General features: G+C 40.4%; 1 protein-coding gene across 4 annotated transcripts in view; it reads left to right on the top strand.

The window, feature by feature from the left end:
- LYPLA1 (lysophospholipase 1) overlaps positions 1–12,269 on the top strand; it is a 43,588-nt gene extending 31,319 nt beyond the window's left edge. For all 4 annotated transcript variants that reach the window (XM_053558566.1, XM_053558563.1, XM_053558564.1 and 1 more), the window contains 5 exons: positions 74–144; positions 4,602–4,675; positions 6,365–6,463; positions 7,770–7,946; positions 10,414–12,269. In XM_053558566.1, coding sequence (XP_053414541.1) covers positions 74–144; positions 4,602–4,675; positions 6,365–6,463; positions 7,770–7,946; positions 10,414–10,467 — 475 coding nt within the window. In that variant the 3' untranslated portion in view covers positions 10,468–12,269. The remainder of the gene's footprint in view (positions 1–73; positions 145–4,601; positions 4,676–6,364; positions 6,464–7,769; positions 7,947–10,413) is intronic.
- The last annotated feature ends 3,779 nt before the right edge of the window (positions 12,270–16,048 follow it).

Genomic DNA, 16,048 nt, shown 5'->3' with positions numbered 1-16,048 from the left:
AGTAAAACATACTTAACAAGAATAGATTTTCTGAGAATAAATGGTTCTTTTAAGATTCTGCCTTATTTTCCAGGTTTGATATTATTGGGCTGTCACCAGAGTCACTGGAGGATGAACCTGGAATTAAAATTGCAGCAGAAAGTAGTAAGTACAGAAAAGTCTTATAAAGACAGAAGCATTCTTAGACGTTTTTAGTAGATCCGGTGGTCACATTGATGAAACATTACACTTCTGTGTAATGTACTGCTGTCTTCTCCCTTTCTGTTTACTTTCTTTCTGACGTATGAGCCATAGTTTCCACCTGGACTCACTTGACTGTGGGCAGTGGAGGTGAGGTGGATGGGGATGAATGAATGGTATTTATCAAGCTTCGCCTCTGTTGGATATATGATAATTTTGCCTTGATTTACACAGGTGAGTGAAGAAAACAGCAGAGTGTTTTAGATGTGGCCAGTTGTCTTCACTGAGAAGACTTGAAATAACAATGAAAATAATGACATAATGAGGCTGGGAGTGATGGCTTACCCCTGTAATCCCAGCACTCTGAAAGGCCGAGGCAGTTGGATTGCTTGAGCTCAGGAGTTCTAGACTAGCCTGAGCCAGAGCAAGAACCCCATCTCTAAAAAGAAAAAAGTAGCCGGGTGTTGGGGCAGGTGCCTTATAGTCTCACCTGCTCAGGAGGCTGAGGCAAGATCGCTTGAACCCAAGAGTTTGAGGTTTCTGTGAGCTATGACGCCACAGCATTCTGTTTAGGGTGACAAAATGAGACCCTGTCTCAAAAAAAAAAAAAAAAAGATATAATGAAATGTTATTAATGAACAGGTGATTTTAATGTGGTTGAGTGCTTAGCTGTTTACAAGCCAGGTGTTTCTTATAAATCACCCCATTTAGCACCCTGTGCAGTGTTTGCTTTACAGGATCTGCATGGCCTGGGTGGCCGTTCATTCTCCTTTATGTACATGGTATTGCCATTCATTTTGTTGGTGAAACACATGGAACACTAACTTAGAGCCAGCCACTGTGTCATGTGCCTGTAGTCCCAGGTACTTGGGAGGCTGAGGCAGGAGGGTTACTTGAGCCCAGGAGTCCATAAGTCCAGCCCTGAACAACATAGTGAGACCTTGTCTCTGGTTTTTTTTTTTTTTTTTTTTGAGACAGAGTTTCACTATGTTGCCCTCGTTAGAGTGCCATGGCATCACAGCTCACAGCAACCTCAAACTCTTGGGCTTAAGCAATTCTCTTGCTTCAGCCTCCCAAGAGCTGGGACTACAAGCACCCACCACAACTCCTGGCTATTTTTTGTTGCAGTTGTCATTATTGTATACCTGACTCGGGCCAGGTTCTAACCTTCCAAACTCGGTGTATGTGGCTGGTGCCGTTATCACTATGCTGTGGGCGCTGAGCCTAGACCTTGTCTCTTTAAAAAAAAAAAAAAAAAGAACAGTAATTTACTAGGAGAGATCTAGTTTTTAAAAAAAGGATTGCAGCATCCTTTTCTTTTGCAACTATATACTATAATTTTTTTTTTTGTTTGTTTAGCAGGCCTGGGGTTGGGTTCAAATCCACCAGCCCTGGTGCATGTGGCCGGCGCCCTAACACTGAGCTTTGGGCGCACAGCCTATACTAAAATTTCTACAAATAGAGCAATGTAATGGCTGGGGTTGACTGCAGAGTAACCTGGGTGGGCTGAGTATCTCCTGGTTGTGGGCTGGGATCATTGAACAGCCCTGGATGTGTGAATTGGTAATTGCAGAATTGAGTGCTGTGTGCATGGGGAGTCATTACACAGCTCTTTATACTTTCATGTTTCTTTAAAATTTTCTAAAATACATTAAAAACCAAAAATCAGCAAGATCTTTTAATCTGTCATTAAAAAAAAATATTCAAGGGTGGTGCCTGTGGCTTAGTGAGTAGGGCGTCGGCCCCATATACCGAGAGTGGCAGTTTTGAACCCAGCCCCAGCCAAACTACAACAAAAAAATAGCTGGGCATTGTGGCGGGCTCCTGTAGTCCCAGCTACTTGGGAGGCTGAGGCAAGAGAATCACCTAAGCCCAGGAATTGGAAGTTGCTGTGAGCTGTGACACTACAGCACTCTACCAAAGGCAACAAAGTGAAACTCTTGTCTCTAAAAAAATAAATGAATAAATAAAATAAAATAAAATCTTTAAAAAAAATTCAAATCTGGGGCGGTGCCTGTGGCTCAGTTGGTAAGGCACTGGCCCCATATACTGATGGTGGCAGGTTCAAACCCGACCCCGGCTGAACTGCAACCAAAAAATAGCCGGGTGTTGTGGCAGGCACCTGTAGTCCCAACTACTCGGGAGGCTGAGGCAAGAGAATTGCTTAAGCCCAGGAGTTGGAGGTTGCTGTGAGCTGTGTGATGCCACGGCACTCTACCCGAGGGCGATAAAGTGAGACTCTGTCTCTATTAAAAAAAAAAAAAATTCAAATCTGTGAAACAGGGAAAAGTACATTCGGAAGGTGTTGGATATTTGGGAATCTGAAACTAAGAATGCTGACTTTTTTTTTTTTGAGACAAGCTATCGCCCTGGGTAGAGTACCTGCCATGGTATCACAGCTCCCAGCAACCTTAAACTTTTGGGCTTACATGATTCTCTTGCCTCAGCCTCCCAAGTAGCTGGGACTACCAGCACCTGCCACAATGCCGGGCTATTTTTTTGTTGCTGTTGTCACTGTTTAGCTGGCCCAGGTTGGGTTCGACCCCACCAGCCTCAGTGTATGTGGCTGGCGCCATAACCACTGTGCTATGGACGCCACCCAGAATGCTGACTTTTTGTATCAGCAAAAAGTAGATCAAAGCTAGAATTCTACAGCCAGGATTTAGTCTAAAAATAATAGATGATCTGGGCGCAGTGGTGCACATCTATAATGTTAGCACTCTGGGAGGTCCAGGCAAGTGGATCGCTTAAGTTCAGGAGTTCAAAACCAGCCTGAGGCAGGTCAAAAAAAAAAAAAAAAATAGCCAGACATTATGGCGGGTGCCTGTAGTTCTAGCTACTTGGGAGGCTGAGGTAAGAGAATTGCTTGAGCCCAAGAGTTTGAGGTTGCTGTGAGCTATGACACCACAGCACTCTACTGAGGGCAACAAAATGAGACTCTATCTCAAAAAAAAAAAATAAAAGTAAATGACAAAAATTCTAATAAGGGGGTGAGTGTTAGGGTCTGTGGAAGATGGAGGGTAGGGCCCTGCAGACATGACAGGCTGGTGAGCCCCAGAGTGAAGCATCCTGTGCTAACCACACAGCCTGGGAAGTGCTTGTCTCTTTCTTATCTGAAGTGATGAATTATTAGAGAGAATCAGGATCACGTTCACAGCTGGAAAGAAAGGACTTAGGAGAATGTGCTACTGAGCAAAGGAGCAGTCCCTGGGGTTAGGTTGTCAGGAGTGTACAGTGCCCTTGCCCTTAGGCTGAAGGTGACTGAGGTTAGAACCCACCACTCCACCATGGGCTGCTGTCAGTGTAGTTTGTGAAAGTACCTGTAGCCTAGCCGGTTGGTTCACCGTAGAGAGTCATCTTTGTGAAACTGAGGGAGAATAGCCTCTGAGCTCCGTGGCTGGCAGCCGACACTCCCTAGCCCCATCATATCCTGCGTAGGCTGGTCTCGAACTAATGAGCTCAGGCAGTCCACCTGCCTCAACCTCCCAATTGCTGGGATTACAGGCATGAGCCACCATGCCCGGCCTCAAATATTATATTTATATGTGTGTCAAAATATTTTGCAGAAACAAAAGTGTTGGTTTGAAATTTTTTCTCCATCATTTTTTGGCTATAGGAAAAATTAATGCTCTGTCTTTTTTTTTTAATAGAATAAACCATTTTAAACACTTAACTACATACAATTTTTAAAATGACAACTTCTAGGTACAAATGCCTGTGGTCCTATAGATAGGCCAGAGGTGGGTGATAACCATAGATTTTTTTTAAATTCATCTCTTGATGAGAGAAAGAATGCAAAGTTTTTAAGAAATTTGGAGGTTTCAGGATCGGCGCCTGTAGCTCAGTGGCTAGAACACCAGCCACATACACCACAGCTGGCGGGTTTGAACCCGGCCCAGGCCTGCCAAACAACAATGACAATTACAACAAAAAAATAGCCAGGCATTGTGGCAGGCGCTTGTAGTCCCAGCTACTGGGAGGCTGAGGCAAGAGAATCGCTTAAGCCCAAGAGTTGGAGGTTGCTGTGAGCTGTGATGCCACAGTACTCTGTGGAGGGAGACATAGTGAGACTCTGTCTCAAAAAAAAAAAAAGAAAAGAAATTTAGAGGTTTCAGTTTAATCAGCATCTGAGAAATTTGATAATGAAAAGTGTTGTAATTTTTTTTTTTTTTTTTGGTTTTTGGCCGGGGCTAGGTTTGAACCCTCCACCTCCGGCATATGGGACCGGCGCCCTGCTCACTGAGCCACAGGCGCCGCCCCCGAAAAGTGTTGTAATTTTATATTGTAGTGGAGTGCTTCATGTGTTCTACTTATTTCTACTGTGAATGTAATTTGTACTGTTCTATTAGTTTTTCTGTTATAAATTACATCAACAGGATTACTTCAAATGTATTGCTGATTAACTTTCATGTTGTTTTTAGTAAAGGCTTTGATAGACGAGGAGGTGAAGAATGGCATTCCTTCTAACAGAATTATTTTGGGAGGATTTTCTCAGGTAAGATAAAGTTTGTGTGTTATGTCATTACCGTCCGTGTATTTATCCAGAAGTCTGTGGTTGCAGTCCTCTTTCTGTGGAGGAGTCCCCCACAGAAAATGGGAGATGTTATAGGATTGTGACTGGTATATTTACCTTTAGAGCTGAATTATGTTTGGATTGACTGGAACTAACTAATTGCTACTTTATACACTCGTGTGCTTTTGTAGTTTTCTATCTTTTAAACAGCAGGCTTCACTTTATAGAATGCCTTCAAAATCAGTTTATTAAGTAATTGATTGGAACCTGGAATGTATCTTCTTACCGTAGCCGTAACATACATGTGATGAGGTCTCTAAGTTAATATAGTGTACGCTTTCACTTAGACAGAACTCCAATACACGGGCATAAGTCCCTTGTAGGAGGAGACTACTGATAGAGAGGTCAAAGGTGAGAGTTTCTTCTGTCTTTGTCTTATAAAATAGGTTTTAGATATAATATATAATGTTTAGTTTTGGCGTCTGTATGCCTGTCTGTGCTTTTTCTCCTTCCTTGTTTTCTCCACAGACACAGCTTCTTCATTCCGACCTTGGCTCTGCACTGCAGCATAACACATCTGCCGTGGAGCCCATTCCCAGAATGCTCTAGCTCCTAATCTGTCTAAGTCAACTGCTTTGTATTCAGACCACCTACCTTCTTTAGGGAAATGTCAGAATTCTGGGATCACTTAGAAAATATAATTCAATAGAAACATATGTTGTTGAAACAATGCAGTAAACGAAGGTGTTATTGAGTTGGTATTTGTTAAAATTTATAGATAATGTACATTGTGATACACATGGTGACCTATGCATATGATAGATTCAAAATAGGAAGTGCGTATTTGATATTTGTTTATTATAGTGTACAGAAGCCAACTCCTGTTACTTTATGCAAGAAGGATTAAGCTGACTCTTTGGCATCATGTCAAGGAAACTAAGGATGAAATGAAGCAAGGCCTCAGAAATTAGCTGGGACTTAGAAGGCTGGCAGGATGGTCTTTCCAGCTTTTGTTGCCCCTTCATCGAGGGTTGGCCCTCTTACCTTTTGCAGCCTTTAGCTTTCATATCTCTTGAGTTTATATGTTACTGTTCCAGCCACACGAAAAAGACTGACCTGGGAGAAGGAACGTCGCTGTCTGGGTTGAGAAAGGCATTCATGTCACCCTGTGCTACACTGACCTATGGGCATGGTCAGAGTGACAGGTCTTCTGGATGGCTGGCAGGAATGTAGCTCCCAGAACACAGAAGGTTGAGAGCTAAGAAGGCAGATACTCTAAAGGTGTCTGCTACTTACTTAGTCTTCACTATCTTTAATTCTTGTTTTAGAAAATAATACCAATTTAAGACTACATTAGATTTTAGCCCAACACTTAGTGGAGTTGAAGACAACTATGAATCCAGAGTATTCCTAAGGCACATTATAAACACAGCAGTTTAGTATGCTGTGGTCTCGACTAGTGGGAGTTAGTAGGCAAGTTTTCTTTGGTGTAAAAACTGTGTGTTTTAGGACACAGTGGTGTGTGCATCTCTACCATGTGCCTGGTTTGGTTTGACATCAAACACCAAGTTTGATTTTTTTTTTTTTTTTTAATGGATCTCATTAATAACAAGACAGCTCCTAAGTTGCTGTTGTGTGTGTTCCACTGACTTTCCCCGCTTGTCTTTTCAGGGTGGAGCTTTATCTTTGTACACTGCTCTCACCACCCAGCAGAAACTGGCAGGCGTCACTGCACTCAGTTGCTGGCTTCCACTTCGGTCTTCGTTTCAGGTAGTCTGTTTGCTGCACGCGAGCATAACGTGAGAGAACTGAGCTAAGAGGCAGCAGTTAATGTGGGGAGAGGGTCATCCTTTTTTAAAAAAGTAATAAACTTTATTCTTTAGAACAGCTTTAGGTTCACAACAGAATGGAGCAGCAATTACAGAGTCCCCAGGTACCCAGGTCCTCGCAGGGGAGCAGCCTCCCTGCTACTGACGTCCCCTCTGGTTGCTGAACCTACACTGACTCGTCAGGACCACCCAACTGCACAGATTACGTCCCTCACCCCTTTTTTACAAGAATTTCCTTGTAACAGAATTTCATTCTGTTGCCCAGGCTAAGGTGCAGCGACATCGTAATATCTCACTTTAACCTCAAATTCCTGGCCTCAAGAGATCCTCCCACGTTGGTCTCCCAAAGTGCTAGAATTATAGGCTTGTCTTTACACTTTTGTGATGTATCACTCGGCTTTATTTGTACACTATACTGTCTTTATTGTGGATTACATAGGAACAAGAAATAAGCCTTATGGTCGTAAATCTTATATTTGCAGGGGTTGATACATTTTAGGATAGATAATTATCCTAAATAGATAGTTTTTTGGTTTTTTTTTTTTTGAGACAAAGTCACATTCTGTTGCCCTGAGGTTGAACGCCATAGTGTCATCATAGCTCACAGCGACCTTAAACCCTTGGGCTCAAATGATCCTCCTACCTCAGCTTTCCAAGTAGCTGGGACTACAGGTGCCTGTCACAATGCTGGGCTAGTTTTTCTATTTAATAGACAGAGTCTTGCTCTTGCTCAAATTGGTCTTGAACTCCTGAGCTCAAGCAATCTGCCGCTCTTGGCCTCTTAAGAATGCAGGGATTATATGTATGAGCCACCTGTGCTGACCCAGTACTATTTTTAACACACAGAAGTAATAATTTTAGGCCAGGTGTGGTGGCTCATGCCTGTAATCCCAGCACTTTGGGAGGCCAAAGTGAAGAAGCCCATGAGACCAGGAGATCAAGACCAGCCTGAGCAGCATAGTGAAACTCCACATCTCTATGAAAAAAAATGATCCCCGTTTCTATAAAAAAATCAGCCGAACGTGATAGTGGGTGCCGTTAGACCCAGCTACTTGGGAGGCTGAGTCAGGAGAATCACTTGAGCCTAGGAGGTTAAGGGTATAGTGACCCATGATGATGCTGGTACACTCCAACTTAGGCAACAGAATGAGACCCTCTCTCATAAACAATGAATGAACGAATGCCTGACATAGAATGCTCAACACATTTGAATAAGTAATACTGTTTTTTTGTTTTATTTTTTGCAGGGTCCTATCAGTGGCGCTAACACGGATATTTCTATTCTTCAGTGCCATGGAGATTGTGACCCTTTGGTTCCCCTGAGGTTTGGTTCTCTTACTTCTGAAAAACTAAAAACATTGGTCAATCCAGCCAATGTAACCTTTAAAACCTATGAAGGTATGATGCACAATTCATGTCAGCAGGTAGGTGCGTGCAAGCGCTGATCACAGCCACAGTCACCGCTGCTGCTGTGTGATTATTTTCAAATACGTAACATTCAACTGGGGATTTAGAATAGTTAATTAATGAATTTATATTGAGTCATAGATTAGGTCATTAGATAAAAGTTTATTGTATTGGGGCAGCGCCTGTGGCTCAAGGAGTAGGGTATTGGCCTCGTATACCGGAGGTGGCAGGTTCAAACCTGGCCCTGGCCAAAAACTGCAAAGAAAAAAAAAGAAAAGTTTATTTTATTCAAATATCTACTGATTGCCTATTTCATGCAAGCATTGTACATAATTTAAAGGTGAATAATAAACATTTCTTTTTATTAAGATTTAAGGAAAATTGGGCGGCACCTGTGGCTGAGTCAGTAAGGTGCCGGCCCCATATATCAAGGGTGGCGGGTTCAAACCCGGCCCCAGCCAAACTGCAACAAAAAAATAGCTGGGCATTGTGGCGGGCGCCTGTAGTCCCAGCTACTTGGGAGGCTGAGGCAAGAGAATCACCTAAGCCCAGGAGTTGGAGGTTGCCGTGAGCTGTGTGAGGCCACGGCACTCTACAAAGGGCCATAAAGTGAGACTCTGTCTCTACAAAAAAAAAAAAAAAAAGATTTAAGGAAAATTAATTAAAATTGCCATGTAATAGGAGAGAAAGATGTATATCCAAGTGACTGTATGGAAAGCAGAATGTGGTATGTGTTGTATTAGAAGTTTTTTAACAGTGCCCTGAGAAACTGAGAAGAGTAGGATTAATTTACCTTCAGAGGCACTGAGGTCATGGCGAAAGAACCAGAACCAGGTTAGGATTTGTACAGGGAAAGAACTGTTGGACAGGAAAGCAAGCTGTCCAGTTTGGAGACTTATGAAAAGCTGAGTGTCACAGGACAGAAAATGTAGGGAGCAGAGATTGATTTGTAGAGAGAGCTAGACAACATAGCAGAATCTTGTCTCCAAAAAGTAAAAAAATAAAACATGATCTCAGAAGAATGTGGTCATGAGGAAAAAGCCTGAGGGATAGAACTTTGTAGGACACGTTAGAATTTAGGTAAAGAAGAAAAGAAGTTAGGCCCTGAGAATGTGGGAGGAGAGAGTGTCAGAGTGGGAAGAGCACTGTGGTATGTTGCAGAGAAGGATTAAGGGGAAATAGGCCAGGAAGAAATTATCTAATATTAAGCCACCCATGACCTTAATATTTGGGGAGGTAGTGCCAACCTGCAGTGGGCTGTGAAATGGGGAAAGGAGGACGTACAGGCATCATGTGTAAACCTTTTGAAAAGATTTTGATAAAGAGGGAGAAGAGTAAGTAGGAAGTCTTCTTTTTTAAAAAAAATTTTATTTTTTTTATTTAAATCGATTTTAAGAGTTACAAGTGGTTTTTTGTTAGATAGCTGAATTACCTAGTGGAGAAGTCTGGGCTTTTAATATACCCATCACCTAAGTAGTACACACTGTGTCCAAGAGGTAAGTTTTCAACCCTCAACCCCCTCACAGCTCCCCGTACTCAGTCTCCAGTGTCCACAGCGTCACTCTGTGTGACCCTACACCCACTGCGTGGGGTATTTGGTTTATTGTTCTGGGTTACTTCACTTATAACAATGGCCTTGGGTTCCATCCAAGTTGCTACAAAAGACATTGTAGCTGAGTAGTATTTTTTGATGGCTGAGTAGTATTCCGTGGCATAGATACATTTTCTTTACCCATTCTTCAGTTGTGAATTGTGCTGCAATAAACATATGGGTGCAAGTGCCTTTTTATAAAAAGACTTCTTTTCCTTTGAGTAGATCCCCAGTAGTGGGATTGCTGGCTGGGGGTCTTTTTTTCAATAGGTGGGAGAGAGACCTATGAGCCACTGTGCCAAGCCTCCCAATGTTTTAAATACAAGGAAATGCAGACCATTTTCATGGAAGTAGATAATAGATGGGAGCTACCATTTCAATGTGCAATGATAATCATCCTAGGAGGGCAGTCTTAATGGCTCATACCTATAATCCCAGCACTCCAGGAGGCTGAAGTAGGAAGACCCCTTGAGCTCTGGAGTTCAGGACCAACCTGAGCAAAAGCAAGACCCCATCTCTACTAAAAATAGAAAATTTAGCTAGGCATGGAAGTGGGCACCTCTAGTCCCAGCTACTCAGGAGGCTCAGGCAGTTCAAATCCAGCCTAGACAACAAAGAAGAATCTTGACTGCTGTGGCAGGAGGATCATTTGAGCCCAAGAGCCATTTGTTGCTATGAGCTAAGCTGACATCATGGCACTCTAGCCTGGACAACAGAATGTTCTAAAATTTCTTACCAAGCTGGTTTCTTTTTTATGTCTTTGTATTTAATTGTAGTATTAAAAATACAGTTTCGCCTTCCCTGTGCATAGATGTGTTTGGTTAGCAGCATTTTAGTGGGGATGTAATTTCTGATTTATATAACTGCTTATTAAACCACTTTATTCCAAACAGGAAATGATGGATGTCAAGCTATTTATTGATAAACTCCTACCTCCAATTGATTGATGTCACTAAGAGGCCTTGGTAGAAGTACACCAGCATCACTGTAGTAGAGTGTAAACTTTTTCCTGTGCCCAATCTTCAAACTTCTGATGTTTGCAGTGTTAAAATGTTTCGCAAATACATGCCAATGACACAGACTCAATAATGTCTCCTCGTAGGAAATTTATGATCTTTTAAATTTCTATATATGTATTCTTATAATCTGATTCAGAAAATTAGTAGTGTTAAAATAGGTGAAGCAGCTAGCTTCTATTTTCTCAAATGTAATTCACCAAAATAATAAAATAATGCAACCAGACTTTTTATTACATCATTTGAAAATTACTAGGATGCTTAAGTGCAGTGGTTCTACCTGTAATCCTAGAATTTTAGGAGGTGGGGGTGGGAAAAAAAAAAAAAGAAAATTACTAGGATGCTTAATGAAAATTTGTTCAGGTATAAATGAGCATTTAAGATATAAATGATTTACGCATGCTGTGACTTAAGTCTGTGGATTTATTCCAAAATTGCTTAGTCACCATGCAGTGTCTGTATTTTTGTATGTGTGTTCATGTATGCGTAATGATTGTAATACATGCTAAGAAGGAGGTGGTATCACATTATTCCTAATAATAGGGATAATGCTTTTTAGTGTCAGTATAGAGTACTATTGCGCTCTTCAGTTAATGGCCCTTTTATTTTGGGACCAGGCTTTTCCTTTTCTTGATACCATTTTTACTTAATATTCTTTTCTTCTCTCAATCAAAAAAAAAAAAATGGTTTTTCCTTCTTTATTGTCCTTCATAGAAGGCCACTTACTGTCTCCCTGCCATAGACAGCTCCTGTCAGTGTGTGCTGTAATCTGACATTCTGAGTCATGGACATAAGGTATTAAAATCTATACTTCATAAACCAAGCAGATGTTACTTAAAACTTTCTGTACTACTTGTTTCAAATAGCTATACCTTAGTCCAAATTTAAACCTACTTAGTTAATAGACGATTCAATCCAGATAACAGGAATAACTCTGTGGTTTAATTTTTCTGTAAGCAACTGAAAGAATAATTAGATCATATTCTAGTATGTTCTGCAGTATTTACTGATCTTAAAAACCAGTTTCTAAGATGATTTGGTCTCCTTGTAGCACAGAATTTAAGTTTACTTATTTTGTATATACGTTTGAAACCAACTACTGTAAAAAATGAACAATCCATTAAAAAATTTTGCTTTATTTTTATCACATTATTCTGTTAAGCCAATGGACTTAACAGGAAATTTTCACTTTAGTCAGTGATACTTCTTTTAAAATTAATTTTTGTGTGAATATAAAAATAGCAATCATTTGATTTTAAATAGTCAAAATTTCTAGGTTACTGGCAAAAATTATTTGAGAACAAATTTGTGGGTAAAACAGGTCAGAACCCATACATATGATATAATTACATACATTGTAATATGTAGCAAAAATGTGTGCTCAATATTTCTGAAGTGTTAATTTTTCTGCTGTATTCTAATTGACCAAAACAATGTCAAGAATGCATCTTTATAAATGGGTGCTACTCAATAATGGACATAATTTAGTCATGGACTATATAGGATGTTAATAATGAAGCCATATGTTTATGTCTACATTTAAAAATTTTAAACAATCATTTTATTAAGTCATTTTGCTTTACCTTGAAGAACATAAACTGTTGTTTCAGTTACACAGATTATCAAGATCTTATTTATGACAAGAAATATTCCGTTGAAATGTTATGCTGTAACGTGGAAAAATGTAATGTTTTTCACGGTTTCTATCAATGTGAAATAAAACTTCATTCTGACTATTTTTGAGTATTATTTTAACATTTGGGTTTACCTTGGAATGAAAGTATGCAATGAAAGAGAGAAAGATAACAAAGTGATCACAAGGATATACATTCAGAGAGAGAAATTTTGGTGATGGTGTATTTGGCTTAGCATGGAACCAGGTACGGGAAATATCTTACATTATTCAACTTTAATCTGTTGTGAAAAGATTTCCCAAATTTGGTTTTCAATGCTTCTAACCTATTTTAAAAGTTTTAGTTGGTGTTTTCCTTTTGTTTTTTCCTTTAATCAGGTATTCACTGGGATTTTCATCATCTTTTCAAAAATATTATGTTCATAATTAAATATGGTCAGAGCTTGGTACTGTTACTGTCTGCTTACCAGTAGATACAGCAGTTGAGTGTGTATGTGAATGAGTGGAAAACGTGCCCGCTCTTGTACTCAGTCTTACTGTGGCCTTTTAAGGCCTCCCAACAAGTATCATTTTATTTTGTAGAAATTACTAAAAAGTAAAAATGTAATTTGATGCATGTTTAGTATATTCCAGGCACTATACTAAGCATTTTACCTTTATCCATATAACGCTTTCATCAATTTATCTCCATTTTACAGAAGAGAAACTGATGTCTAGAGAGGTGAGGAACTGCTTGCCTGTGACTAGGAAAGCCTCGTAACTCCACAGTTATCAGTGCCTCGCTCCGTGTCCCAGGGGGCACATACACAAAAATGTGTATTTCATACAACACAGATCACTTAGAAATGCTGAGTAAAATGTGCTCACCGTAAAGAAATTGCCGTCCCCAGTGCTAGGATTACAGATGTGAGCCACCACACTTGCCCCAGTGTTCTGGTTTTGATATTGAACTATTGTTATGTAAGATGTAACCTTTGGGAGAAACTAGATGAAGGGTAGACAGGACCTGTCTGTGCTATCTTTACATTGGCCATGACTATTCAAAATAAAAAGTTTGTTTAAATGTCAATGCGGAGAGATGATAGAAGTTGAAATATTCTGTAGTTCTTTCATTTTTGAGAGTAGATAAGAAACGTGTTCCTTTTAAACTAAATGTTCAGAATGTAAGACTGACTAAAAAATGAATACAAATATATGTAACTTCCAAAGTAATGGAAGTGAGCATGAGGTAAAAAAAGTTCAAAAAGACATGAAAGGAGGAAAACACATGTAAAATATAGAATAAGAAATTTCATAATATTGGGCAGCACCTGTGGTTCAGTGAGCAGGGCGCCGGCCCCAGATACCAAGGGTGGCCGGTTCAAATCCAGCCCTGGCTAAACTGCAAGAAAAAATAGCCAGGCATTGTGGCGGGTGCCTGTAGTCCAGCAAAATAGCAGAAGTCTTTTTTTTCAAATTTTTACTTATTTATTTTTTTGAGACAGAGTCTCACTCTGTTGCCCTGGGTACAGTGCGATGGCACCATAGCTCACAGCAACTTCAAACTCTTAGGCTTGAGCAATCCTCCTGCCTCAGCCTCCCAGTAGCTGGGACTACAGGTACCTGCCACAACACCCAGCTAACTTTTCTATTTTTAGTAGAGACGGGGGTCTTGGCTCTTGCTCAGTCTGGCCTCCAACTCCTGAGCTCAAGGGATCTGCCTGCTTTGGCCTTCCAGAGTGAGAGCCACCATGCCTGGCCCAGAAGTCCTTATTTTTTAATTTTTACATTATTATTAATTTTTAAGACAGGGCTTCACTCTGTTGCCTGCACTAGAGTCCTGTGACATCATCACAGCTTACTTCAACATTCTACACCTACGCTCAAGCAATCCTCCTGCCTCAGCCTCCCCAGTGACTGGGACTAGAAGCATGTGCTACCATACCTGGCTAAGTTTTTCTATTTTTTTCTACACATGAGATCTCACTGTATTGGTCAGGCTGGTCTTGCTCTCCTGGGCTCAGGTGATCCTCCTGCCTTGGCCTCCCAACATGCTAGGATCGCAGGCAAGAGCCAGTGTGCCCAGCCCTTAACTTATTAATAATTAGTTAAATGAGCGTGTCTTAGTCTACTTGGAGTGCTATACCTAAATAATAGAGATCGAGTAATTTAAACAACAAAGTTTTTTCTCACAGTTCTGGGGGCTAGGAAGTCCAAGGTGAAGGTGTAAGCAGATTTAGTGTCTGCTAGGGCCCACTTCTTGGCTTATAAACAGCCGCCTTCTCACTGTGTGTGCATTTGAACTACCTTCAGGACGTGTTTGTCATCTTGTAAGGGCATTAATTCCTTCATGCTGGTCCTATTATGATAACCTAATCTAACCCTATACCTCCCCAAGATCCCCCCAAACACACACACAGACACACATATGGTTAGGGCTTCAATATATTACTGGGGGAAGGGACACCAACATTCAGCCTGTAATAGGATTAAACTATTCAGTTAGAAGGCAGCAATGGGTAAAATAAATTTTAATAGAAGAGACAACAATGTGATGTCTACAAGAGACTCAATTTAGACCCAAAGACACAAATAGAAAGTAAAAGGTTCAAAACAGATGCTGTGATGGCTATACTAGTACAAGACAAAATAGGTTGCAAGTCAAAATTTGCGGCAGTTGGCCAGGGGCAGTGGTTCATGTCTGTAATCCTAGCACTTTGGGAGGCCACAGAGGCTCCCTTGAGGCCAGGCGTTTGAAACCAGCCTGGGCAACATAGACCCTATCACTACAAAATAATAAAACTACAAAAAATTTTACTGCAATGACAGAGGGCATTATGTATCAGTAAAAGGGTTATTAATCCATGAAGAAAAGGTAACTATAAATACATACACACCTCACAACAGAGCCCTATTATGTATGAAAGAAAAACATAGTTTAAGGGGAAATAAACTTCAGAATATACCTCTTTTATTAATGAATAGGACAACTAGAAGATCAATAGGAAACAGAGGACTTGAACCAGGCAGATCTAGCAGACAATAGAGTCTACCTGACAACAGAAGGATGCACGTTCTTTCAAAATGGACATGGGACATTCTCCAGGATTGGCCATTTGTTACACAAAATAGATGTCTCAATAAATTACTAAAAATTGAAATCATAAAAAGTATTTCTTTAATCACAATGTGATGAAGCTAGATATAAATAACAGGAGAAAAAATGGAAAATTCAGGGACATGTTGAGAACACAATAAATGAGTCAAAAAGAAATCAGAAAAGAAATTAGAAAATATTTTGAGTCAAATGAAAATAAAAATACAATATACCTAGTGCTCCAGTGGCACAATTGGTTAGCGCACGTGGTACTGACAAAAAATACAATATACCAAAACTTGAAGGATACAGTGAAAATAGTAGAGGGAAATTTATAGCTATTACACCCTGTATCTATAAAAAAAGAAATTTTTTTTTTTTTGTGGTTTTTGGCCAGGGCTGGGTTTGAACCCGCCACCTCCGGCATATGGGACCGGCGCCCTACTCCTTGAGCCACAGGTGCCACCCTAAAAAAAGAAATTTTTAACTTTACACCTTAAGGAATTAAAAAAAAAGAAAACTAAGCCCAAAGCTGTCACAAGGAAATATTATAGTAAAGATTACATTAGATATAAAAGAAATACAGATTAGAAAAATAATAGATGGAATTCATTATACCAACAGTTGGGTGGCTCACACCTGTAATGCTAGCACTCTGGGAGGCTGAGGCAGGCAGATTGCCTGAGCTCACAGGTTCAAGACCAGCCTGAGCCAGAGCATTATGGCAAGTACCTGTAGTACTGAGCCCAAGAGTTTGAGGTGGTTGTGAATTGTAACGCCATGTCACTCTACCCAGAGGGACA

The sequence above is a fragment of the Nycticebus coucang genome, chromosome 13 (genome assembly GCF_027406575.1).
Source record: "Nycticebus coucang isolate mNycCou1 chromosome 13, mNycCou1.pri, whole genome shotgun sequence".
Lineage (NCBI taxonomy): Eukaryota > Metazoa > Chordata > Mammalia > Primates > Lorisidae > Nycticebus > Nycticebus coucang.
This window is presented reverse-complemented; position numbering and strand designations above follow the sequence as displayed.